Source organism: Seriola lalandi, unplaced genomic scaffold (assembly GCF_002814215.2).
Source record: "Seriola lalandi dorsalis isolate HSWRI2012SDOR001 ecotype SW California unplaced genomic scaffold, Sedor1 jcf7180002054945, whole genome shotgun sequence".
NCBI lineage: Eukaryota > Metazoa > Chordata > Actinopteri > Carangiformes > Carangidae > Seriola > Seriola lalandi.
In genome coordinates this window covers 1,505,511-1,533,196 of record NW_019525496.1, presented here as the reverse complement: position 1 = coordinate 1,533,196, position 27,686 = coordinate 1,505,511, and the positions used below count along the sequence as shown (strand labels likewise).

Genomic DNA, 27,686 nt, shown 5'->3' with positions numbered 1-27,686 from the left:
TTTCTGGTACATTAAGAATAAAACAATTTATTCATTACAAACATATAAAAATGACAAAAACAAGCAGGTGGCAAGATATAAAAATTTCCAGTTTGTACAAAACTTCCAAACCCATCATCAGAAATGCATACTCACTCCATATGAAGAATTTCATCTGGATTATAATTAAATCTAAAACGAACGCTGAATCTCTCCAAAGTATAGCTACAAAGATATTCTTTAAATCTCTGTTTGTCAGGTGATGTACAAAAACAGCTTTTGTCATTTTTCAGTAAAAAAAAAACAAAAAAAAAAACAGGTTAATGGGCACAAAATTCATAACAGACTTGTAATTCCAATGCAAAATCAGAAGTCAATGAAATATTCACAGTGTTGCCTTCACATCCGTGATGTGAATTGTAAACATTGTTGCATATCGTAACTCACCTCAGTAAATATACAGAAATATTTATCATGAGCAAAACTTATGTCAAGAAAACGTTCAATCATTTTTAATCCTCTGATCAGTTTTGTCTGATGAGTGTGTCGGCTCAACCCTTCCAGTGTCAATCAACTAATATACTCCCAACAAAGTATATAAGGCAAAATTTGTTTCCCCTGTTTTACAGTATCTCTTATTTAATCACAGAGGAACGTTTGACGGATTCAGGTTGAGTAAAGTAGCATTTTTTCATCTGATGAAATGATGAAGAGGAATATACAACAGCAGGGTCCATTTACATTAAGGTACATATAAACATTTGTACAATTTGAACAGATAGTAGGAGGTTATATGAATAAAGTCTCCATGGGGGAACATTACTGTAGCAGATAATATGTAGGAAACATGAAATGAATTCAGGGAACCTGCAGGTAAATCACAGTGGCAAATTCTTCTCTTAAATACAGAAAAGTATTGTTTGGAGTTTCAGTATAAAAGTTAGGGAGCATGAACTGATAAGCGCTTTTGTGTCAAAGTACAACTGTCAGAGTTGTCTAATCATGTGATCTTTAATTACTATTAGTTCAGTACTTTTTGTCATGCTCAGAGGGAGATGGTGGTGAAAATGCTGTGAGCACTGTTTGATTGGGAACACAGACAAACAGATGCTATCTTGGACAGAGACTTACATAATTGTCATTAGCATCCCTTTATTTTCAAAGGGAAGTGTTTGCAATAGAAATGAATTTGAGATACAGCCTTCATTGTGTAGCATGCATCATGCTGCTGCTTTTACAATCGGGTCTTTCTAAAGTCTCTACAGTAAACCTGTCTTAGTCAAGGGTAAGCATTTCATTACTCAAAGGAGCCCTGCGTTCCTGATTGTCATGGTTTAAACAAAACAAAATCCCCAAACGAAGTTCAATGAACTTCTTATAAAAATAAATAATCCCTTCTCAGCTTCATTATGCAAAGCACAGTGGAATGAATATGTCATTTGATAACAACTGAGGAGTTGCAGTCTCTATAAATTGCTTGACTTTAGACTGCCGTAACAGAGGATAAAAACTTTAAACAATGAGTTCTTTCACATAACAAAGCTCCAGCGAGGTGTGACAGTGTCCAGGACCACAGTGCTGTCGTCTGTTCATTAAAACTGCTATTTGGTGTCTGTATTTGATATACCTGTGAAAGATAAAGAGCAGAGCGGCATTAGAGAACAGTCCTTAAAAGGGACAAGGTTAAAGCATGTTAACTATAAATTGAGCAGCATAGGTTTGGGCATGCACAAATTCACTGCAGATGGATGATACAGTAACAGGCAAGAAAAGGATGCAGGCCGGCGAGCAGTGACAGGTGGAAAAAAAAAGGAAAAAGGTGAGAGGGCAGGCAGAATAACGGACCGAGTTAGGCTGCTAGAGCAGTGCGGAGTTGGAGTCAGAGTCTGAATCGTGGCCAGGGGTGAAACAGGGCTCACGGTAACAGATCGATTCCTGAGCCCGCCGGTACTCTTGGTACTCCTGGCGGAGAGCGTTGAAGCGCGCCTCACTTAGGGAGTGGCTGAGCTGGCAGCGAGGTGCGTTGGAAACTGGCGGGCTGACTGAGGGAGATGGGCCTGGGGAGGGCATCAGGGAGAGGAAATGCATGGATGGGCATGTCATGGGACAAGCTCACAATAATCACAGCACAAGGGCACAGGAGGACGAACACATGCAGCACCATCACATCAAGCATTACACTCACAATGAAGCATGCAACATAAAAAACATCACACCCATGAGAATGTAAAAAAAAAAAAAGATCACCTTTCTGTTGCTGGTCCTGGAGGCCACTAGCTTGATCATATCTGAGCTCCCCCCTCCCTCTCCGGAAGCCCATTTGTGATTGATCAAACCTCATGGCATCCAGGACCTCCGAGTCCACACAGGCATCAGCAGAGTCCCACTCATAACTCTCATCTACTGATGTGTTCCTTCTAATGACATACACAAAACAAGTGGTCAGATAACAGTCATCACAAAGAAGAAACAAGAACAACTAATGTTATTTTGGCAACATAAACAAATCCCTCTGCAAAGAAGACACTCCAGTGTGTTGGTTGTTATTGTCCAAGTGTGGTGGTGTTTCACCTTTTCGCTCTCCTCTCAGGCAGCTCCATCTCAGCTCTGTGCTGCTCGCTCTCTTCTGTGGTTTCGGGGGAGCTGAGTAGTGTGGGAGTGATGGACAGGGAGTGTCGGAAGAGACCAGCGCTACCCCTACCACTGCTCTGACTGGCATAACTGGCCCTCCCTCCCTCCCTAATCTCTCTGACCTCCCGGATATCAGTCTCCCCCCCTCTCCCCATCATCCTGTCTGGCTGTCTGTAACTCTCTCCCTCCCTAGGTGGGAAAGGGGCGTAATAAGGGGAGGGCCAGCTAATGCCCCTGGGCAGGTAGGACCTTGGAGGACCCCTCCTAGGGTCCATGGGTCTCATGCTTTCGCCTCTGGAACCTGGCCAGTGTTGGGGCTGGGGCACAGGAATGGAGGAGGGCATGGGAATATATTTATGCTGAGCAGATCTCAGAGTTTCATGATAAGAGGGAGACCACCTGGACGACTCAGGGAAAACAGTAGCTTGCCGTCGTGGATCGGAGGGTTCTAGCATTGGGGAGACTGAGGTTTGTCTGGGTGGGTACATACAAGGAGTGAGGTAGGAAGGACTAGCTAAAGATCTTTGTACGTGATGAGGCCTCTCTAAACTCCCCATGCTGGGGCGTCTCAATGGGACATACTCCCTCCAAGAGGGGCCTGGCCTGGGATGGGAAGGTGGAGTGCGGCCCAAACTGTACGACTTCACCCTGCCATCTGGGTTTGGGAACTCGTCCCAGTAACATTTCTCAGAAATATATGTCCTTGGGCTCTCAAAGTGCTCCCACCTCTGTGAGCCTAAACTGATGGATTTCTTTAGGAAAGGACGAGGCTGTCCCATGCCTGAGAGCGTCCTACAAGGACCTATACTTAAGGATTTCTTCAGAAATGGCACAGGGGCTTGACAGATCCGGGACGCAATGTTATTAGTCCTGCTGCCCTGAGAGGGCTGTCTTTGAGATTGCTCTGATAAAGACTCACTACAGTCTACAAAACTTTGGGAATGTTTGGACACTATATCTGCCATGCCTCTAGCTGCACTGAACAAGGTGTGAGCTGACCTGGACACAAGTCTAGATCCAGGTCTGTCTGTGCTTTTATTCCCGACTCGAATTTGTGTTTTCTCATTATAGAGCTGCTTGCAAGTTTTCTCTGGACCAGGAGATGATGGTCTTGGCTCATCTGGAAATCTTACTCTATGTGAAGACTGTCTAGCTTCCGCATTGAGGGAGCGTTTATAGCCTTGTCTTCTACTAGCATCAAAGCTAGCCTCTGCAGCACCCACAGAATGACTCTGTTCAAAGAAAACTTCCTTTTGGTTTGAGTCCGTTTCCCGGTTTTCTTGAACATGAACCTCCCAGTTTTTAGGAACTACATCAGGCTTGGCCACCAGAGATTTTTCTGACTTTAGTTCTGAACTTTGTCCAGCAGCATCTGTGACTTCAGCTTCTTCTACAGGCTCATCCACGCTCATTTCAATGAAGCCTGGAAGACTCAAGTATTCAAGAATTGCACTTGTCTGCAGTGGGGACATTTTGGGAGACGGGGCTGCAGGCTTGGCCTTGAAAGACTCTGACATTCTGGGCACAGAAAATTGGGACTGGTCACTCTCGACCTCTTCTACAAGAGTCAGTGTTGAAATAGGGCTGGGACTATCAGAGAAAAGACATTTGTCACTCCTCCTCGAGCGTGTTCGGACACCCTCTCTTTCTAACTCAGAGTAAAACCCTGAACTCCGGCGGCCGTCCCGACTCTGAGTCTCTCTGTCTTTGGCCTTTGCCCCTACGTCATGATGTTCATAGGGTAAGGTAGAATAACTTGAGGGACTTGGATCCCTTGTGGCTGTGTAGTCTGCAGTCCTCTCAGGCTGATTATATGGTGCAGAAGCTGAACTTTCAGGCCTCTCACGGTCGACAGAAGGACGTCTGGCAGCTGAATCCCAGGGCTGAGTGCCTGCATAAGCATATGAGTGTCTGGACCTTGAAGCAACACCTCTGTCCTGTGTCATTCCCCTTAAGCCCTGCTCAGTTAAAGACTTCCTGCATATATCTGGCTCTCTCTGAGGACTCAATGACCTGGCTCTGTCTGGTGTTTCTAAACACAGAACAGGTGGGCTTTTTGGGGTGACGTCAGGGGAGAACATGGGGAGGGAGGTGTTCTGGGTGACCGGAGACCTTGATGAATCAACAGCAAGAGAGTCCTCTGAGGTTCCCCTGCATGTGCGAGGACGCTGCGACCTGGGCAATGTGGTCTCCCCAGGGGTCTGTACAGGAATGAGGCTGGTGACAGAGCTAACAGGGCTAATGTCCCACTGTATGCGAGACGTAGGGAGCCGGTCCATGGGACTGCTGGTGTTGCCAAAGTAGCACGCCCTCCTATAATCAGATACCCGACTTGTCTGACTTGAAGGCCTGTGTTTCTGTCTGATAGTAACATCTTGTGGCTTCCATACTGGCTCTTCTTCTGACTTGACTGCATCCCTTTGAGGTTTCTCTGTTGTTTTAGACTGTCGCTTATCTCCTCCACAACCACGGCTTCTTTGATCAGCTGTATAGCTCTCTAGCTCCCTCTCCATTTCTTCCCTCTCCTTTGCCAGTTGGACACACTTATTAATGCTATCCCTCTCCAGCTCACTGTCTAGTTGTGAGACCAGGGTGCTGTTATTAGTCAGGTGACTTTCCATAGGCTGATAGCCTGAATGGTGAGGTCTGTCTCTATCTCTATCCAGAAGTTTTGTTCTCCTGCCCAAACTTCTTCTGAGAGAATCGCTTGGTTTTTTCTCACTGTTGTCTGAATAGAAGCTGGCTCTTTCCAGTAGTGCCTCTGAACCTTGTTCATCGTCAGAGTAAAAGCAGCCATGACGGGAGAAGTTTCTGGCCATGGCCCGTACTCTACCAGGAGAGGAAGGAGGCCTGCTCAGCTCTGGGATGTCCACAGTGAGAGGAGAATCCTTCCTTTCGTCTTTCTCTGAGCTCAAGATGCTTGACTTTGGAGAGTCCCTGAATGATGTCCGGTTGCTCCCAGAGCCACTTGCCTCGCCATTACTTTGCAGGATGTCCTTCTTCAAGTTTTTCTTATTGGTGGGACTGGAACCTTCTGGCAGTGGTTGGACAATGAAGCGTCCATCTGGCCCTCTGGAAATGGACTCCAGAGCAGTTGGTGAGGGAGCCTGAGACCCCAGGTGACTCTCAAAGAGTGTGTAATGAGGTGGTGGAGACGAGTTGGACAAGAGTTGTTTCCGCTGGTCGTGGTATTCCCCACGGCTGCCTTTATCAAAGGAGGACCGATCCGACTGAGAGGAGGAGGAGTTGGGGAAAAAGGGAAGTGGTGGACACAGCTTCAGCTTTAGGACACTGTCTGGGCTGCGAGGAGGCATGCTGAGAAAGACGAAGAAAGAAGAAGAAAAAAAAGCTTAAAACAACTACACAACAGATCAGATCATGTAAATATATTATTTACTTGCTTGCTTGTTGATTTTAGTGTTTCATCACATTCTACAGACGGCTATAATAATGACACATTAATTTAAAAACATCCAAACTTAAATAATTTTTTTTAACAGAGCCACAAATACAGTAAGTAATACAACACAAACTGTTAAAATCACCATATAAATTAATGAGCAGAAGTGTTAATATGCAAGATATGCATGTATATTGGTATGGACACTTACTCTGGAGATGAGGTCTTCTGGAAGGCAGATGGCAGATCTAAGAACAAAGAAGAAGAAACAAATAAAATGTCAAATAATAGGACTGTCGAAATTGTCCAATCACGGCAAAGTGTATTTAATATAAACTTTTTGTGACATATATGTAACATATTAATTTTTTGTGCATTGTGTTCTGATGTTTTACCTTGTCTTCTCTTTCTGCGCCGACGCTGTCTCCTGTGACTCATATAGCATGCTGTCACCAACGAGAGGATGATGGCCACAAACAGGAAGCACACTCCTCCTAACACACCAGCCAACAGGGGCTCCGGGATAACCTCCAAGAAACTTGGGCGCAGGGGGTAAATCTCCATCCCTGTCATCAGACCAGAGTCAATGATGGTGGTCACAAATTCCATTGCTGGAAAACACTACTTATTTAAATATCCAACAATACACATGCTGAAACTCATGTCGACTCAATATGCATGTTCATCTTTGTTTATACAAAGCTGCTTACCTATGGTGGATACATTGACAGACTCACTGGGTTCACTAAGTACTTTGCTGCTGCGAGACATCAGCCTCAGATCATAACTGGAGTCCTTAGAGAGAGAAAGATCCAGGGTTTCATTATAAATTATCAACCAATTTGATAAAACACAATTTTTGGCACAATAGCTATTTAATCTACATACAGCCAAGTTGTGAAAGCAATAAACACAGAAGCCACACTGGCTGATCTTTGGAAAGTACAGATGTTAAGTAAGAAATAAATGGATCGTTACCCTGAGCAGTCCATGTACAAGTAGTTCACTTTGGTTGGCAGTGATATTGCTGCTGAGGATGACCCACTGGCCCTGATCTCTGCGGGCCTGCAGCACAAAGCCTGTCAATGGAAAGGATGGAGCCTCTGGAGGCGACCACTGGAGGAGAACACCTCGCTCGGTCCGGTTGGCTGACAGGAATATGGGAGGATCCAGGATTGGGAGAGTGGTGACGGCTGTGGGTGCTTCTGTTGGCACAGCTGATAAGAGGACCCGATATAAGTTCATACTGATACATAGTGAAGGCAAAACAGAATTAAAGAAAGTGAAGGAAACTAAAAACAGAACATGACTTCACTTGCACAAACCTTGTGTTCGCACTGAAACTATTTCACTGAAAGGTCCAGAGCCAAGTTTATTCTGAGGTAGGACACTGAACTGATATCCTGTGCCAGCAAGTAGCCCAGTCACCAGCAGGTAGTTTTTGGATGTGGGAACAGGCAAAGACGCCCATTCATGTTTCCCCCTGGATGCCTGCTTGACCCTGGAAAAATGTTCAAAACAGCCAAAATTAAGACCAAAATAAAACAATTGCGATTCTTATGGCAGTTTAGAACTGCATCATTGTGTCTATTATATATTACTGACCACACTGTGAACTTCTGGGTGTATCCACCATCAAAGCCAGGCACCCAGGACACATTGGCCTGGTTCATCTCTGTGGTGACAGATACTGAGGACACAACATGAGGACTGGTGCCTAAGAAACAGAAAAACAGTTCTGTAAGTTTGAACTGCCGACACTAGATGTGATTCAGGTTAAGTATCATACATCACTATATTAGTTTGCAGAAATAAGGTTGGCCCACTCACCCAGCACCATGACCACAGTGCCTGCACTGACAGTCGCTACACGATTAGTGGCCAGGCACTCCCAGCCCCCGTTGTGATCTTTACTGAGTGGCTGCAGTAGTAGGGAACCATTAGCCAACACAGTGTACGGAGAGCGAGGAGTTGGGCCAATCTATGAGACAAGGCAGCCACAACAAGTTAAACAGGGAATAATGAGTGTTTCCACAGCACATCTATTATAGTTGAACATCTCCCCCTGTACCTTGCTCCATGTTACGTTTGGAGTGGGGTCTCCAAAGGCTTCGCAAGGGATGATCAACCCTCTGCCCACCTCCTGGAGATACTCAGGCCGTGGAGGCACTCGGAGAGATGGTGGGTCCTGAAGCAGGGAAGGAGTCTTGTTATGTCAATCCATGTATAACTGTGCACTCAAAGTAAAAAGAAGCCCAGCATTACCTGCAGAATGACTTGTGTAGGTTCAGACTGGCCCATCGTGCCATAACTGTTATAGGCAGTGCAGGTGTACATGCCGACAGCATTGTCATTGGCTGTTGCTATAAAAACTGAGCCCTCAGAGTTCACCATCCAACCTGGTAACTGGACACGTAAAAGGAGTTAAAAATACACACAGTGATTCTGACGTGAATATAGTGAGAATTTCCACTCCATGAGACTTTTAATTTCCATGGCGCATTAACGTACGTTGTCAAGATTTAAACCGCTCCCGTCTTTGGTCCAGTTGACATACAGCACAGGCGGATCAGCCTGGACAGGACAGACAATGACCCCCTCCATACCTGCTGGCAAATATGTTTCTCGAGGCATTCGGCCCACACGTGCAGGGTCTAAGACAATGGAAGAAGAATTAATCACAAGACCTGACTGAAGACAATCTCACCCAGGACATGCTCCAACCTCTGTAACCCTGACCAGCAGGGTTACCGAAAATGGAACTTTAATAGATCAACCCCTTACGTTTCACTTTCAGATGTGCAGAGGCAGAGGGCGGGGTCAATATCCCATTAGTTGGGGTGCAGGTGTAGTTGCCAGCATCTTCTGGGATGAGATTAGGGATAAGTAGTGTTCCATCCACCAAAATCTTCACTCTGGATTTAAGGGACCTAAAGCCATAAGATAGAAAACAGAAAGATAGAAAACTTTAAAAAGTCATCAAATCGACATTGACACAAAAACTCTTTGTTGTAGTGAGAAAAGGTTGCTTTCTTTATAAAGGTTATTTATCAGAGCATAACCTTAGAAGAAGAAATCACCGTAATCTGAATTGCAAGCTCCTTTATCTCAGGTTTATAGCGTGCTCATGACCACATGCTACAATGGTCTTATAAATAATCTAATTAGAATTGATTGCATTAACAACATGCTCTGGAAAAAACATCTGATTGATCCATTGTGTTTGGCACAATAAAAACCTGTGCACGTCAGAAAAGGTTCCTTCAAACATTGTTCTTAGTATGCCATCGAAATAAATCAGCATCATGTGAATGATTGCTGGTGATGTGTTTAACTATGTTTTACATTAGACTGAAAAAAGATGTATGAAATATCTTCTGTTCATGGATATTGTAAAGACCTGGACTCACTCAATGTGGTAAACATTCTGTCCTTGTTTTAACCACTCATAGGTGAGATTGGAAGGGTAGGCATCAGCCTGGCACTGCAGAACTGCATCCTGGGACATGTTGAGAGTGGTGTCCTCTGGAGAGATGATGATGATTGGAGGACCTTTTTGACAAAGCAGAAAAAAACATTAAACATCCTGATGTAAATATTATGCCTGTCTAAAGTGACGCAGTCAGTCATGATCTGGATTAGTAGTAAGATCAGTGTTGAGTAGTGCAAAGTCTGTAGTCTTTAATCAATGCAGCAGCAGGGACTAGACTGTAGGTGGCAGTACAGACTATGTAACCGTGATTCTCAAACTTGTTAACTGGGATTTCAGTAGCACAGGTAAAGCCTTTGAGCAGGACAGAGATGAGAAGACTGCTTCATGTATCTGAAGTGACTTGTCCATCGAAAACATGCGTTGTTAATGATGAAGCTGTGTCTTGTTACCTGCTCATCACAGTGCATGCTTAAACATGAGATAACATTCTCTACCTGATGATTGACAGTTCAACACTGACCTTTGACCTGCAGCTGCATAGAGTGGGTCAGGTTCCCCTCTGAGTTGGACACGTGACATTTGTACACGCCTGAAATATTTCTTGTGACAGAGGCCAAAGACAAGGTACCATTCAGCACCTGAAATGGGGCGAAGGTAAAGATCAAAGAAAACGAGAGAAAAGTTGGAGGAAGATTGTGAAGCAGTCATGGAGAGGACGACAAAGCAGTTGGCTTCACAGAAACATTGAAGCTACAGCTCCTACAGAAAATGCTAATTAAAAAAGTAATAATAAAAAGTATTTTATTAAAATACTGCAAATGCCATCTGTTAATCATACTCACTTTTATTTTTTCGTGTCTCTCAATTGGACTCTCATCTTTATGCCAGACAACAGTTGGGCGGGGGTTGCCATGAGCTCCACAGCTGAGAGTCAGTGAGTCTCCCAGAAGAACCTCCACAAAAGTTGGTGGTTTCTTGATGAACACAGGTGGAGCTAGAACAAAGACAGCACAGATGGAATAATTATTTCATTTAAATATTCACATGGGACATTGAAGACACTCCACACTAACTTGACTTTGAGCTCTAAATGCAGAAGTTTACAATTAACCATAGCATCTAAAAATTGGACAATGTCTCAACAAATGTTTGTCTAGATAATCACCAGATGTTGTTGTACCCTCTGTGTTAAGCTAGGCAGTTGGTATACTACAGTGTTCTCATTGAACCTGCTACAAGATTTACACATCTTCAAAAGTAACTGTGTCAGTATATTTAGAAAGAGAAATTGTTCATGTTTCCAAATGTGGTGTTGCTTTGAGTATCACAAATGTAAATGGAGCACAATAGCTGAGATACCACCAACTTCAGCAAATCCCACTTAAAGTATATGAACTGGCAGACAGTATATTTCATTGTGCATATTGCCTGAGTTAGAGAGAGCAGAACACAGACCCAACACTGCTAAGGTTGGTGTTTTGTCTCCAGTGACACCATCCATGGTAAAAATATATGTAACCACTAAATTGTAGTGAGCTTTGAATAAAAATGTCATCGCTGTCTGTGTACAAGGTTCTGTGTTTTGTGATTACTGAGCATATTGAAAAGTGTCCAGTGCTCATCTGCACTTTAGCACAATTATATAAAATTATATAAAATCCCTGTTTTTCACCCTCTAACTCTACTGTGCATGAGAGTGACAAGTATGTTGGTTAAAAAGACATAGATTTGAGCTTTTAACCTTAATCTCTATCCCACACAAGCAGCATATACATTGTCCTCTTCCTGTTATTCTTAAAACCAACTCCTACATTGACATCAGCTCACAGCAGGCTGGGCACGGACAAAGGCAAGATTTGATCACCATGTGCACTGTACACACAGAACCTCCTCATACACTACAATGACACTCAGGATATTCAGCTTGCCAGGGCACTTCAGAGTCCCAGCCAGGCCTCATGCTGTGGCTGTTCTAAACAGGGACAGTGCCAGTGATGAGTAACGAAAGGAGCTGCTCCTGTGTCCCTAAAACCCTGCAGTGCTGCACCTGTGATGGAGAGGAAGGTCCATGTGCCATTACGAAAGTCGTCTGTTTTGCTGTCCAGGAGCAAGATGCGGCATTCGAACCAGCCCTCGTCCTCCAGGGTCAGCCGTTCCAGCACCAGAGAGGCACCCTGGGTCAGAGACACACGGCCTGTGGGAGGAGGGGTGAGGGTGGGAGGGCAAAGAGGAAAGGGCGAGAGACAGGGAGAGAGAGGGTCAGCACACAAACACACACAGCCAGACAGGCAGAGTCAGCACACTCAGGAAGAGGGCTTACCATGCAGAGGACACAGGCATCCAGTGTCACAAAGGCCACAGTCAAAGTCATAGACTTTATGCTAGCAGACAAGTTCTAACAGTGTGAACTTCAACTGCAGCTCTAATGTTTGTAACAAATAACGAACCACATAATTAAGATTTATGAAAAAATGAGAGATGGCAGCCAAAATAAATATGCAGCTCAGGATGAGAAGTCAGTGGCTGTCAAATGGTAAATGGAGTGCAAACACATGAATCACTCAAGTGATGATTGTAATGATATGCCAGATTATAGATGAAGACAGTGTCCTGTCATTTTGGGTTTTGGGTGGAGTGGACAGCTAGAATGAGCATGCCAGGAATTCCTGCATGCAGCTTCATTAAATCATAAAATAGAAAAAGATTTTTTCTACTACAGTTACATAACAAAATGAGTCACCTGTTTTTGTTTATTAATGTGGGGCACTGGGCAGTGATAAACATTGTGAGGCGAGGCATGGCAGATGCACGCTCTGAACTAGATGGATCCATGCACGAGCACACACACATTTCCCCATCACACACACCTTATTACCCCCCACCCCCCCGCTCCTCTCTGCACTTCTTACAACTCCTTGTCAGGCTTTGAAACTTGATCTGTTGGTTGCCTGGTGACTGCAGCCTGGTTTTCAGGGTACTGAAGTTACCCTTCGCCACCACCCCCACCACCCCCTCCTTTTATTCTGTCTCTCAATGAACTCTTTTTTCCCCATTTCAATCTCAGTCTTTAAACGACAGGAGGATGCGCGCAGGAGGGTAACACACACGTTGCTCATACCAGGCCCTGGCAAAAGCAGTTTGAAAGTAAACAGAGAAATGCAGAGAAGTTTCTGGCATTCTGTCATTCTTGCTTGCTAACAACAAGTTGCTTAAATGATACCGGTGTTGGCTGTCACATTCAACCTTCTGTGCAAAGTATTAAAAAAATAAAGCACTGCAAATAGAAAAAAATGAATCCTCTTTATATAATTTTTAAGTTGAGCACAAACATCATCTCCTCTTGCATAGAAAATGTCTATAGCAGGAGAAGTTATGAATTTCCCTGCAACCTTGAAGCAATAATATCACAAGACACACAGCATACTCACTATTCACACTGATATCCCTCCAGACAGCAGTGACTGAAGCAGAGCCTGAAAGCTATGAAATTCATTGAACTCTATACACGGCCTAAAGACAGGGTGAAACACACACTGGGATTAAAGACAGACATCAATAGCTAACAATTAAACCTGCATTCCTGACTGGGGCTGTTGCTGTGTGTAATAGTTAGGTTTAATGATTGACTGACCTCCTAAAAGACAGACCAGCGTTTGATGGGCGGTGCTCACTAAAGAGTCTCCATAAAATGAATGCCTCTAATTTCAGGTCAGCATCGTTCAAACAAGTGGGTAGGGCTCAGAGAGAGGAAATGTGCAGACAGATGATAACAGGTATGGGGATAACTTTAGGCATTTTCCTCTTATCTCTCTGTGAGGGATCCTCCCTGAGCTGCCCATTTCCCTGAGCTGTAACCTTTTCCAATCAGACATGGAATTAACTGCCCACTGCAGACTAAAAGGAAAAACACTTTCACGTGCAAAAATCACACAAACCCTCTTTAGCACACACTTAATCCTCGTGTGGCTAAATATTATGTGATTTAAAGATCACTGTGGCTAATAGCACCTCTTGTCATAATTTGTAACATAACTAAAAAGCAGCCCGTGAAAATCCCAATGACTGAGCATGAGCACTGGTCTTGTGGGGTCAGATGCACGTGGGTGTGTATACATGTTGATTTTCAAAATTTGGCCAGTGCCCTGCCCCCTGAGTCTCAACAGGGGGATTCTGGTTTCGGTGTCGAACACTTAACCCTTTCCCGTAGCCTCCCTCTTGTCCATCACTACAAAGAGACGGCAGCCACCCCCCCAATCCTCATTTTCCCAGGTTACCATAGTGATGAGACCAAGAAAAGCCCGGGCTGTAGGTTTAGATTTGAATTCAGTTGCTTTAGAAACACGGCGCGGCCAAACATGGTATGGGCGGGTTGATCAAGCGGGGGAGGGGTGGGTTTCTTCTGTCAGAGATTTGAAAAATTACAAGTCTGGAAAAAACATGTTTAGCTTTAAAAAACAGTCTCATGTCACATCCACAGCACATGAGGCAGCAAAGGGAGAAAGAAATGAGTGAGCGGCAGAAGAAGCGAGGACATTGTTTTCCTTTCAGCCTGTGAACAGACAAAAGGCCGACGCTGTGTGACAAATGTTGCTTTATTCAAATTTGAATGTTGCATCCTTGGCCTTGAAATGGGATCTTAAATGGTACGAGGCAGGTGTTCTTCCCCAAAATTGTTCATGAAAAAAAGGTTGCTTTTCTCTCATGTGGCCTGATGCACACATACAATGGAAATATGTTGGAATAATTGAAAAATGATCAAACACATCAGCAAACACCCACCCTGTTTTTAAATCAAAGAGGAACTGAACGAGAGGTTACAGAGAGGTTACTCAAATTGTGTGCATCGATAATCCACTGACAACCAATGAGAGGTTGACCTTTCTGACCTCAGTGCTCCGTAACTCCCCAGCAGACACATTCATCACTCCCCTCGGTGCTACATTAGCACAATGTCCACGAGTATTCCTCAAGAGACAAACATCATAAGACACTATGGTGAGCAGAGAAAGGCCGAAACAATAGCTGCTGCTCCTTTCTTGTGTCCACCCTCCTCCCCCTCCTCTTCCTCACTGTTTTTCCTCCAGCAGCTATCACATGACAGCTCCGCTCTACCTTAAAATAAGCCCTTGTTTCCAACAGGTCGAGCTGCAGTGCAGCCAAGGGTAGAAAATGGAAACGCTAATCCATCGGTTCTGTGTGAACCTCTGAGACGCACCCTCTTCATATTGGGGAGAGTCAGGTTCTCGCCCAGTGGGTGGCAGGTTAGGAATAACTCAGCTTTCAGAGCCGTGCCGCTGGCCAGGAGCTGGGCTTGTCTCATAGTTTCTGATCTCCTACTCTTTTTTTTTGAAGATTAATGTGGCTTTTGTGAGTGAAACCACTGCAATGCAACTGAGCTGAGGGCAGTTTACACCACATACATTTTACCCACATAATTCTTGTTCATATTGGGTTACATTTGTGATATAAGGCACATTATTTTCATGTAGTACAGTTATATTATATTTTTACTTAGTTTTGTGGCTTATAAGGCTGCAGGACAAACCTCTTCTTGGTCCAAAGGGAGGGAATCAACATGTGATCTTTGCATTGAGGGTTCCCACTGGTATTTACTGACAGTAATACATGAGGTATTGTGAATTACATGTGATACAATAGCAGGGGTAACTATGGAGGAAGAAAGATTATTCTGTTTGGAGAAGCATCAGCACTGCTTTTCTTTGTCTATCAGTATGTTCATAAGAGAGCCAGGCAGAGGTGCATTGTGGGATGTGTTTTGATTTGAATACAATCATAAGTCTGGGACCGGCCCCCTGCCTCTGACAGCTCACCCCTCCCACTCCCCCAAATTTCTCTCTTCAATCCTCCTGTCTCCCTAATCAGTTTAACCCTCTTATGAATAGCTCTTTGTCGTGAGATAGATTACAGTTAACTCTGTCCCTCTCGCTCTGTCCGGCATGGTTAACCCCTGCACCAGCTAGTAGCACACACAGCTCACGTGCCAAATTACACTACAGCCGCAACTTAACTTACCACAAACATTAGCCCTTATACATGATCACGAAGCAAAGTATTAATTTTAATATTTTTTAAATCTGGGGTTCGGTGCAGTACGGTTACAATAGGTGTTTGAGGTGTTATCCAGTACAGAACTCTAGCTTTGTTTTCAGGTCAGGAATAGATAACACTGATGTTAGAAAATGTTAGTTACTTGAAGTTTCCTCAGTGGGACTGACCATCAGGAAAATGCTTAATGGGCAATGTTCCTAAAAATAAAATGCAACTTTACCCAACTTTACACTCACATTAGGTAATCTTACAACAGTGGATTACCTAAGCTATTAACCTCCTTCTGTTTACTCAAGCCACACAAAGACACTTGGACTCCATATCCACAGTAGAGCAGGATTTAATATGAATCACTGACTCTGATCTCATGCTCTTCATTGAATCTGACCAGCGACACACCTAAGGCACGAGGTAAGCTGCTGCTCTCAGCTGGCAAACATGAAATTCCCAAGTTGCAGCCATCTATTCTACTTTCATTGTGTCATTGTTTGCTGCACATCATCCTGGTCTAGTTGTAGCAGAAAAACTGGTTGCTGATGATAAAGGTGATCGGTTTCACCTTTCAACTAGGCTATTTTTTTTTTTTGCTTTTGCAGTTACCAAGTAGACTCATGTTTGCAAAAGCAGAGTTGTAAATTCCACTTTAGGTTTATGAAGGAAAAGGTAATAGAGTTCAGGGTTTGTGTGAGTGCGTGGTAGATGTACGTTTGTGTGTACATGACTTGTGCATGTGTGTGACAAATGCAGGCCTTAACTTCTCCAGTGCTCAGAGGTCACACTGAGAGCCTGATGGAGGCCTGCTGAGCTCTGGGGTTTTGCCCATTGTCGTTCTAACCTCAGGTCGGAGTCCCCTGCTCACAGTCTCTACTGATTTACTTCAGCACACAGGAGACATTTGATCTAGCCCTGCAACAGTAAACCATCCTGACAATGCAAGACTTGAACATATTGTCTCAACAAATACAACTCAAACAGACTATAATAGTGTGTCAGTCAGGGTTTATTCGGCTGTTTCCTCTTTGTTGTGAGTTGACTAATGTTCAGTCCTGTAGGGCATGCTGGATGTGTAACAGAGAGGGAGCGGGATGAGGGGGTACTAATACCTTCCCGATTCACTTTAAGTAGACAAGAGAGGCTCTCTGAGATCCAGACAGGCTGGTGTCTAAAAGGTTCAATAGAAGGACGCTGCTCTCTAGTCATGACACTCCTCAAATACAGAATGCAATCTCAAATACACCTGATATCATATCAAAAAATTGTTGGTTTAATGGACTGAAATAGTCATCCAAGATATCGCCTGCTCTGATTCTTTCATCTCAGTTTCTAAAAATGGCAGATAGCATCAGTGAGTTTGAGACAAAGCAGCAGACCAAGGACAGACAGCATTTGGGAATGCTTTTTATGGTTTATTTTAACCTACTTAAATGTGTGGCATTTGCAATGCAATGAGTCTGCCAAAGGAAGGACAGGAAACACTTAGAATCAATATTACATATTCAAGCCTGACACCCCACTTAGCTTTATTGGAAGCAGCTATTCTGCTGTAGATCCACCCAAGCTCTGAACACCAGTTCAGGTCGCTGCAATACCCATAATTCATTTTGTTGATCTTTTAACTGTTTTTGATCTGAACGCTTGAAATGTAAATCACCCCTGCTCTCTTGTTCCTGTTCTAAGACAAGCCAAGACAAATATCAGGAAATGGCTGCCTACTTGACTGTCTTGTGGGCTAAATCTGAAATCCCCCAACATTTTAATTTGAGGGTAGAATACATTAGACCCACAGCGCTGACACGCTTCACATGCTGCCATCTGCCTCCAGAGGGAGGGGAGATATGAGGATCTATGGCAGACAGGGGTAAAGCCCAAACCAGACACGTACACACAAGGGATGGATATGGAAAAATATGGGGACATCCCAAACAGTCCTCTACTCTGCTACATCTCTGTAATGTTGTTTACTTCATTATGGCTGCTTGTGCATCAGATGACTGCCCCTAAACAATGACATGGTTAACGGCCTACAAGAGGGTTAACATGCCAAACACATGTAGCCCAACTGTGGAGGCAGCCTGTTTGTGGTTCAGCCCTTATAGACCTTAAATGTGGTTCCTGGGTTATCATGACACTGCAATCATGTGTCTGGATCAGTGGGTTTCTTTCTTTGTAGGCTCTTCTGTCAAAGTAAGTTCTAACATGGCAAATGTGGACAGCTTTAAAGCAAGGTCCCCATGTACATTTCAGTGACCTAGTTGGGACAGTATGGGATTTTGGGTGTCCTGTTAGCTTTGGCAAAGCAAGGGGAGGTTGTGATACCCCTCTTTGTCTTTTGTCTTCTGGTAGACAATGACAGGATTATAGGGCTTCAGTAAGAAAACTCCCATTATTCCCAATGCTTCATCCATCCTCCTTCCAGCACAACAATCTCCCCTTACTGGGTCACCCCTCAGCATACTAATAAAACACTGTCATCAGACCACCAAGCCCCCACCTACACTCCTAATCCCCCCCATGCACAGCGTTACTGGTACCCCCCTTCTTCTTGCTCAGCTACCCCACCCCCCTTTAACTGCCTCCATTAAAGCACATGCATTCTCGCCCTTCTCCTTCTCCCTGCAATACAACTGCAGTCTGGAAACACACAGACTGAACACCAGCAGTAATTACAGGGATTGTGGTTTGGCTGGATTACCTATTTGGCGTATTGTTTCATCTAAACCTCCCCTCATCAAGTCTTCATAAATACCAGTGTAACCTCCCTATGTCTACCTTTGCTCACACAGGACAGATGAATGTAACTCAAGGTAAAGAGAAAAGTTGCCACATTGACACCTCCCCTCCCCTCACCAAAATCTACTGAACCATAATTATGAAAATCTGTCAATAGGTGGTCAGTCTCCTGAATCCTTTCAGAAACAAACTGGTATGATAATAGCTCCAAGTTACTCCTCCTTGTTACACTGTGAAATGTTTTCAAAGCCCCACATCCAAAAAAGGATTTAGTCGAAGCAAGGTCTTAAGGAAGGGAATGAACTTCCAGTCAAGTAAATGCAGTTTTCTGAAGGAAGCGTGTAATTGAACGCATCTGAATAACTCTTACCCTTATAGTTTGGGTGAACACGAGGCGCATACACTCCAAATTTGATGAGGATGGGAACGTTGTATCCAAGGCGCACCCACTCCACCACATGTAGAGGAAAGAGATTTGGTGTGGTGGCTTCCTTGGATGTAGGAGTGAGACTGCAGCCCAGCTCTGCAGAACCCCCCTCCCTGGCACGAACCAACGATGACACACCTTGAGACACACCTGCAGAGACAACAGAATTTCACCAGGATAAAGCACAGGATTCACTGTGGACATTTGCTGATAGCATAGGAGGCAATAAACGGTAGACGTGAATAAATAACATAAATCATGTTCTATAAGGGCCTGGGAAATATGAGCCTTTTAAAGAGAGTTATGGCTGTCAGGGAGGCCAGATTAACCTCTCTGGAATTTTGTGGTCATTCATTCCTGTGAAAATGGTTTTCTATGCAGAGAAGAGTTTATAAAGGTTAAAAGTAATATCCTTGGAGTGAGAGGAGGGAGCTTGACCACACAGGCAGCAAGAGGTCAAGACACAGAAAAGTTGGTGGGATACAGAGTGAGAAAGAGCCAACAATAGATCCCTAAATTCTTTGTTGAACTGGACCTCAAATCAGCCACTGAATATGACATCCCCAGAGTGTTCCCTGTTAAGAGCTGGGGCATCAGAGGGCATGTAAAACAATCATGTGCCATTTGGTGACAAGATCGTATAGCTGCAAAGCCTGCAAACACACAGCAATCCCATTAGTGACACCTGGAGCAGTGTCTCCTCACCCGATCTCCTCTCTCTCCCTTGCTGCCATGTGCTCACGTGGGTGTAAGCGCAACTGGGTGCCAGTGTTTGCTCTGCTACTCATCTGGCCTGGTGATTACTTAAATCTCTGAAGGGGGGGTGGTGGTGCTGATACTCTGATGCAGGGCAGCAGGATCCTCTGTGCTGTCTCTCCAGCCGACCTCCCACCACCCCCTGGGGTACACACATGGTCTTTGGACCAGCACAATCAATCCCACCGCCCCCCTTTACAAACACATGCACGCACACACAGAAGCGTGCCTAGGGTTGGGGGTAGCACAAATCCAGGATTGATCTAAATCCACACCCAGAGATATTATTTAAGTTGGATTTTGGCCTTGTTCTCTCTCGTCCACTCATGTCTGTGCTGTAACCCCCCTCCTCTTTACTTTCTCCAAAGCAAGGCAATGGGAGCTGTGCCAAATGCATTATGGTGTCGCTCAAACTGTATGTAGGCAGCTAAACGGCGACATATGCCAACTGCTTTGCAATGCTTTGCCATAACAAGGGACATAGGTCTTGTTTATGCAAGTAAAAATTTAACATTTGGTGAAGAAATGCAAACAAATGGCAAACAGACAAATGGAGAAAACAACTGGTTGTGGTACAAACTAAAAAAGCGCAGTCAGAAAGTCTTACAAAAAACAAATTTGTTTGACTGTATGACATGATATCACTGGACAAAGCATTTTATAGGACCACTTTTCAATATCACTTTATGCAGTTAGTGAAAAAGCCAACTATGAATTTTGTTTTCCATAGCTTTGACACAAAATGAGTTAAATGTGCACAAATTCAACCACTTATTTCACTGAATTTAATTTAAATTAATTCAATCTGAAATTAATTTAAATCCTAACACTCAATTAAAGGCGACACATACAGTATACTGTAATTATGCTACATAATGTGGTGAAGTGTTTAAAACAACTCATCAAAGACTAAAGACAAACAGTGACATTATAAAGCAACACCCTCATGTAAATGTGATCATACATAGCAGACTTTCATCACAGTTAATCTGTACTGTACATGTACAAGTCCTCTTTACACATGTTGAGTCCTTTTTCTCTGTCAGTGTTACATAATTGTGTCTCTTTTACTGTTTTTGTTTATTTTTCCGAGTTGACAGAACACAGTCTACAACAATTTGTAAAATGATTCGCTTTGTTGTCTGTGCCACATTGCATCCAGCTGCTTTCGATGACTTATTCAGTTTTGGAAAGTGTCTTTAATGATTAAATAAAACGAATACATTTAGTGAATAAAAGTTTGTGAGCAGTTTCTTAAAAAGCATGTATATTGTTTGACATAGACAACTTAGTACTGATAAATGCCTATTTGTGTTTGTGAAAAACTCCAAAAGCTCAAGAGAAGAAATTAATTGTGGTAATGTATTGTAAATGTATGCAATGGGTCCATATTTGCATTAGCATACTTACTTAGCAGACAGATGGCTACAGCAGTGATGACAGCCTGAAGCCACTGTCTCTCCAGTCCCATGGCCGTTCGTCACGCTTCTTCACACATCTCCCAACCTGAAAGAGAAGACCACACATCCCGTTTACTCTTCAACACAACACTACTGTACAATTCACACATTCACCACTGCACAAGGACATCCCTCACATCCCCGCTCAGACAAATGTAATCCCTCGAGTTAACATCAACTCATAATCCAACAACTACACCACATTCCAGATGCTTCTTGGTTAATAAATAACTATATTCTTTGAAAACATTAAATCCTCAGGAAAATTGCATGTCTGAGCTGTGGTTGGATTATGGCAAATGAGCTATTCCAACAAGTGCCACAAATAAAGACAGACAATATAAGACATGAGATTGCTGAGAGTATGCATCCTGTGGAGGTCTGCCTGCCGAGACCAAAGTGTGTGTGTGTGTGTGTGTGTGTGTGTGTGTGTGTGTGTGTGTATGTGTATGTGTGCACGTGTGTGTTTGTATGTGTCCACACACAAGACCTGTACAAGGCTCTAAGTGTATGTACAGATTAACCTGATGCTTGTGATTGGTCCAGCTCATCCAGAAGGTCTCGTCTCACGCTAAATAGGCTAACAGCCATTGACAGGTGACACAAACAGCATTGACAGGTGTGTCCGCACAACTCCAGATGTTATCTTATTACCTTTGCTTAAAAAAAGAACTTAAGTGGCATAAATAGACTGCCATCAGGCAAGGTGCTTAAATTAAACTACAATCAAGACTCTGTCAACTAAAGCACAAACCAAGCAGTTCACCTGAGTTTTACAGGAAATGCACAAACAGCTCATTTAAACCCACCAGCACGAGCCACTGATTTTCATCTCCTAATGAGCTCCACAAACAGGCTCCACTTACACAAATTGTGGACCTACTTCACAGTCTGACCGATAAAAACAGCTGCAGCAACTCAGGAGGCCCTCCATCTCAAATTGGATTGGAGGCACAAGTTTAAGTTGTTGCCCTTCAAACATAATAGAAGACCTCGCCCCCCTCCCCTTAAGTCACTCCATTCAGTACCCCTAATACCATCTTATTACTTTAAGTTCATTTAAGTAATATAAGAAGGAGGCTATTCTTGGAAACCAGGTAGGTGTTGGTTATTAACTGCTGATATAACCACAGATGCGCTGCAGAAGCACAGGATAACTAAATCATTCGAGGGATGTGCTTAGTCTCTTAGCGGTAATGTTTGCACTTGAGTAAACAAACAGCCCAGAATAGAGCAGGAGAAAGATGCATTTAATTCCTTGCACTTGACAAAAATAGGGATGGGACTGTTGCTGATGAAGCATTGAAGCAATAACTTTTGTTTAGCACCTTTACAAAACAAGGAAAAAGACAAAACCAAGGTTGCACAAGCACTGAAAAAGAGTGGGACAAAAAAACATTACAATGGTGCTTGGTTTTAAAGTAAAAGCTGATGAAGTAGGGAGGGTGGTAGGATACCACAAATGGCTGAGCAGTTTTTGCATGACAGGATCATTTCAGTGCAATGTTTGTAATGGGGAAAGGATTACTCCCACTGAGCAAACATTATTTGCTCAGTGGGGGTATAGAAATAAACAGGACTCTTATAATGGATTAAAAAAAATAAAGAAATAAATCTTTTCAGTCTAATCATTTGTGTGTCACCTCCAGCAATCAAAAAAATGATGGAAGTGATTGCACATCACTGCATCATCCTGGCTGCCGTCTTCACAGTCAGTTAAATGACATCACAGCAAAAGTAATGAGAAAATCCCATCATATATCTTAAGTTCTAACTCATATGTAGTCTAGTAACTTTTGACAACCACAAAACATAACAAATCTTGTCTTCTCTATTGTGCTTCCACTACGGAATATATGACTGGCTTGTGGGAACAGACAGACAGGGCTGCGCCCACACTGAGCCGATATAATACAGAGGACGCCTGGAGGGGGCTTTGTCTGCAGGTGCAGGAGTAGACAGACGACAGCCAGGTTATTTCCTCAGGCAACAGAGCAAAGCATGGGGCCATTTAATTGGTATGTACACAGACAGGGCCTAAAAAAGAGAGTTCAGATGTTTAAGGTGTGACTAGTCAAAAAATAGTTAATAGCAGAACCTTTTGCTATTTATGTGACTCCAATCTGACGTTGGCACTTGCAGAATTGTAAGGAAGTATGATTTACATCCCATATTAACTTACAAAGAAAGAATACCTGTGGATTACAGCTCTCATGTGAGGGCATACACTATACATACTTGTGCATGTGAGAGGTGAGAGGGCTTTACTCCTAGACACTAATCTCCTCACAGGGGTAACTGAGGGAAAGTGGACATAATTAACCACTGTTTGCAAGTTGCACACGACAATGCTGAGAGACATTGGCGTTACAGAATATGTCAGAGCACATCCTGCCTTCCCTTGAAATTAAGTTGTGCGAATGGCATGGACATCACCAGTGAATCGACAGAACTTTAGTGATCTTTGACTATCTAACAATGAGATTACCGGGATGTGCCTTTCAAATGTAAAAAGCGATGAAAAAGCTCAACACTCAAATAACAACTACATGAAAATTAAATGTGACTTAAAAATTAGGCCTTCACATCATGAGTTTAGAAAAGGTTATCATGGGTAAAAAAAAAAAACTAAGGGGGAAAAAACAGTAAATTCCTGCCTCAGCACAAGGCATTTAGCTCTGTAACGTGAGTGGACACTGCTGACTGGTGCAATGTTACACTGGATTTCATTGACACAAATTGCTTTGGATCTAGTCAAGTCTTTGCCTTCTGGACAGAACCGTTCTAACACCCAGACTAATCCTGCCCTGCTGCTTTGAGTGTTAATAGTGTAATTGAATTAGAGATCAAATTGGTGAGTCAAATCAAGGACGGTCTGTCATCTGGCTGTGCAGTGATCAATCACTGGTAAATAAAGTCACTAAACACTTCAGGTTATTCTGCCTACTGAGATTTTACCAATCTGTGCCGGTGAAGATAACAGCTGGTAGTTTTGTGTTGTCCACATTTTATGGAGGATACATGCCTCAATCAATAAAGATCAACTTGGGTCTCAACCCATTAAGTTATAGATCCACTTAGAGACTGGTTTTCTCATCCCCATTGCCTAAAAAAATAAGTTTACTTATGCACAACTTACAGTACTTCATAAAAAAAAAGAGACGCATACTCTTCAAAATTCAAATGTCGTAAAGAAGGGTTTCCAGAATCAGAGTCTAAATGGATGGATGGATGACCTTGTCTGAACACTGACATAAAATCATGCATTAAATGAAAGTAAGAAGCTGATTCCAAGCTGTCAGCCGCAACAGCTGGTAAGCCTGACCTCTCCATATGCATCTCCTCTGTATCACACTAGAATAAACTGATCGCGAGGCATTAACTGAATAATGCAAAAGTTAAGGTGCACTTTGTAATGTGCATGAGTTAAAAAGGACAGCGCAGTAGTCTTTTCAGCTGTCTTGAGCACTTGATAAGAGACAATTTAATCGGTTTCTCCTTTAAAGCTAATGTCTTTTCTGACAAACAGAAAACTCAACGCAAAAAGTGAACTTTTGACCTAAGGTGTGTGAAAGTGTGTGTGTTATCCCGCATTACCTAAGCAGAGCCACCAGTGATGCTAGTGACAAATACAAGCCTGATAAGAAGCAGCATTACTCTTTTAGTAATCCTTGTTAATCCTGACAGAGGCCGTAGCTTCAGAGCAAACCAGCCTGTAGCAGGAAGTACAAGTGTTACTTGACCCGAAACTTTGAACAGAGGTTCACAGAGGAATCTCAAACTGATCTACACAAATGCTACATGTGAACCTCAGCCATTTACACAGGAATAAGTTGTAAACCACCAATCCAACCTTGACTGGTTGGACCGGCCTACACATCACAGCAATCAATTCATGGATTTTGTCCCTGGCACTGCAACCCAATTTAGAAACTGTATTGACAATTTATTTAACTAAAGGAAATGAACAGGGCACATACTGGGCACGGGAGTGAAGCCCTAGTCTCGTGAGGGGAAAAGCCTACTGTACTGTACATGGATTAACACAGTGGTCATTAGAAACCTAACACAGACTGCTACAGGGAATAACAATATTGAGTGTTAGTGAATGTACTAGTAGTAGTAGTAGTGACTAGTTTTATTCACTCACACAGAGAAACTTGAACAGTGTTACCTTCACTTCACAATGAAATGTGCAGAAACTATATGCTTCAGGCATCTCTGGAGTGGTTTCATATGTTAGGGGAGCAGAGAATGACATGAGTCTAGTGAAAACTAAGCAGCTAACATCCTTTTTTTTAACTCCTGAGACTTTGTCCTTCCCTGCCCCCGACTTTCAGCAACAGGTCAGTCTCATAAAGCTGCTTTCAAGACATGAAACTGAGAGGAACCAAGGGTCAAAAGCCAAAGCTGCAGTCAAGTGTTGAAGCATGGCACTGGATTTATTTTCAAACTTGAAGATCGATGAGCCACACTCTCAAAGGACCACAACAGACCCTAACTGTTTAAACTAAAAAATATTCACAGATATGATTCACATTTTTTCATTCAGCGGTTACTGACCAGATGTAAAGGGCTCTATCAGAAAGGGCACCACTAATGAGACATAAAACACAAAGTACACTGGTGTCCACTTCCCACTTAAGTCTCAAAATCAACCGCACCAAACAGTGTCAGCAACATAGAACAAACAATGCTTGGGACATACATTCACTACATTAGTCGTATCCATTTATGAAACACTGCATGGCTTTAACTTTAGCAGGACCTCTCTCTAATCAACCTTAGCTTTCATTCAACACACTCATTTATATGGGCATTTTCTTGTATATTCTTTACTATTCCACAAGATTCAGAGCTGTGTCACGACATGCATTCACTGTAAAGGACTAGACTCAATCTTAACCACATTGTAACATTGTAACCACTTTAACTCATGAATAATTAGTTCCTCAATTCAATCAATTTCCTTCCAACATGTAAATGTGCCTGCAGGCCACAGTTGGCCACAGTGTTTTGAACAGTGCAGCATAATAGTGAAATGTCAGGTCCTGCTAAATGTTGAAATATGTAGGATATTACTGTGTAAAATGACACCTGAGCCTGGATGATATGCTAAACATTGACTTAAAGGATTCTGGGAGAAAAATGCAAAGGGTGCTTCTTAACATAGCTGTCACCCTGTAAATAAGGCAACATCAATCTCAAAAACTGACTTATTATTTTTGCCAAGAAGACCATAACGGAAGTAGATATTTCTCACTGGTGTACCATTTTAAGGAAATAACAAATTTCAAAATTGACTAAAACAACCCACTAGCTGATGAAGAATGAAGACAGCTTATATTTATGAAATCAAACCGTGTTCCTATACAATCTAATGGCCCAACACAAGGGATTACAGGCATCATGAGTGATGTGTGCCTCTGAGCACCTCACGTCTAACCAAACAGTATTAACAAGCACAACAAAAACAAAGAAAGGGAAACACTAGGGCAGGGAGTATGCACAAGACAGCTGCACTTTTATGTACACAACATCTGAAATTAGGTTGTGTCCATTAGATTGCACCATGCTGTGGAGCAGCAGACAAATAAACTGTGTGGTCCATATAAAACGGAAACCAAGCCACAAGCTTTTTATTTCTGTACCCCTACAGTGAATAGTGATGCTGAATCCTCCATGTCACTATGCAGACCTCCTGTAAAACAAAACAGGTGCATCTTTTGTCTGAAAGGGAGTCTGGTACAAACAGAGAGCCCTGAATAAAAAAAATAAAAAGCAGTATTTTTACTGGGTATTGTTCTCACCATTTTAATCCAGGATACAGAGTTCAGTTTTGGGTCAGTACAGCGTGTTAAACCTGTTCACTGTGATTTAACACAAAAAAAATCCCCCAGACTCATTCGGGGATTTCAAGTGGTGCATGTGATACACAAAACATAAACAAAAGCGCAAGGTATAATAGTATTACTACAGTACATTGTACATGGACCCTAGACTAATATCACGGCATGGTATGGGTCTTTCAAATAATATTTATGTGCTAAAATCAGGAAAGAAAAGGAAATACAGTAAGGTCACTGCCGAATCACACATGCTTATTATGAGTGGTATAGCAAGAACACTACAGACATTTAATAGATTTCCATCCAACCAGCAGTGTGTTGCTGGTGTATTGCAGACGAGATACAAACTACTAGATGTTTTCTATGTTTAGGTGACGGGCCTGTAGAGGATGCTTTGCCTCTGCCCGCATAGCTCCTTACCTTGCTTGAGGCACTTTTCACTTGAAGCTAAAAGTACAGTCTTTCAATCCATTGATGCTCCTCTTTTAGACTCGTTTAGCAGACCAAATGTAGTCGTTCACAACTTTCTCTTCAGGGAGAAGTTAGATCGAAACATGCGACTTTAAAAAATAAAAAAGAAGACGATGTTGAATAAAACGCAGGTGGTCACATTTTTGTTCTCAGTGCGTGCGTGGATCAAAAGGAAAATAAAATTAGTCCTCGACATCCATGGTTTCCAGACGTCCTAAAAAGATATCTTGTGGTGTCAATAAAATCCATTAACCCAGGACACCTTCATGGGTCCGACATCAGGCCCCTTAAAGTCCATTTAAACTTTCCCCGCCTTGGCTTTTATGTCTGCAATCTTCTTAGTCCAAACTTGCCAAGTACCTTTAATCATAAGTGAGAGTTTATCATTTACTTCATAAAAAATGTAGAAATGGCTCTCGGTCGACGCAGTGCGCATTTAACATGACATAGAAGCAAGTTTCATCAGAAAGGGGGCACAGCG

General features: G+C 43.0%; 1 protein-coding gene across 2 annotated transcripts; it reads right to left on the bottom strand.

Annotated features, from left to right (window-relative positions):
- igsf9b (immunoglobulin superfamily, member 9b) lies at nucleotides 1-27,686 on the bottom strand. Of its 2 annotated transcripts, XM_087170353.1 has the most exons (22): nucleotides 27,155-27,686; nucleotides 20,836-20,931; nucleotides 18,613-18,819; nucleotides 11,491-11,637; nucleotides 10,286-10,437; nucleotides 9,964-10,081; nucleotides 9,421-9,562; nucleotides 8,795-8,940; nucleotides 8,522-8,664; nucleotides 8,276-8,416; nucleotides 8,082-8,198; nucleotides 7,841-7,991; nucleotides 7,616-7,727; nucleotides 7,336-7,511; nucleotides 6,989-7,227; nucleotides 6,721-6,805; nucleotides 6,406-6,576; nucleotides 6,222-6,258; nucleotides 2,551-5,925; nucleotides 2,227-2,396; nucleotides 1,825-2,036; nucleotides 1-1,606 (listed from the first exon to the last, which is right to left on the bottom strand). In XM_087170353.1, the coding sequence occupies exons 2-21, from the start codon at nucleotides 20,894-20,896 to the stop codon at nucleotides 1,837-1,839; spliced, it is 6,090 nt and encodes a 2,029-aa protein (XP_087026479.1). In that variant the 5' UTR covers nucleotides 20,897-20,931; nucleotides 27,155-27,686; the 3' UTR covers nucleotides 1-1,606; nucleotides 1,825-1,836. The 2 variants fall into 2 exon arrangements, with proteins under 2 accessions (XP_087026479.1, XP_023249736.1); XM_023393968.2 differs by lacking the exon at nucleotides 1,825-2,036.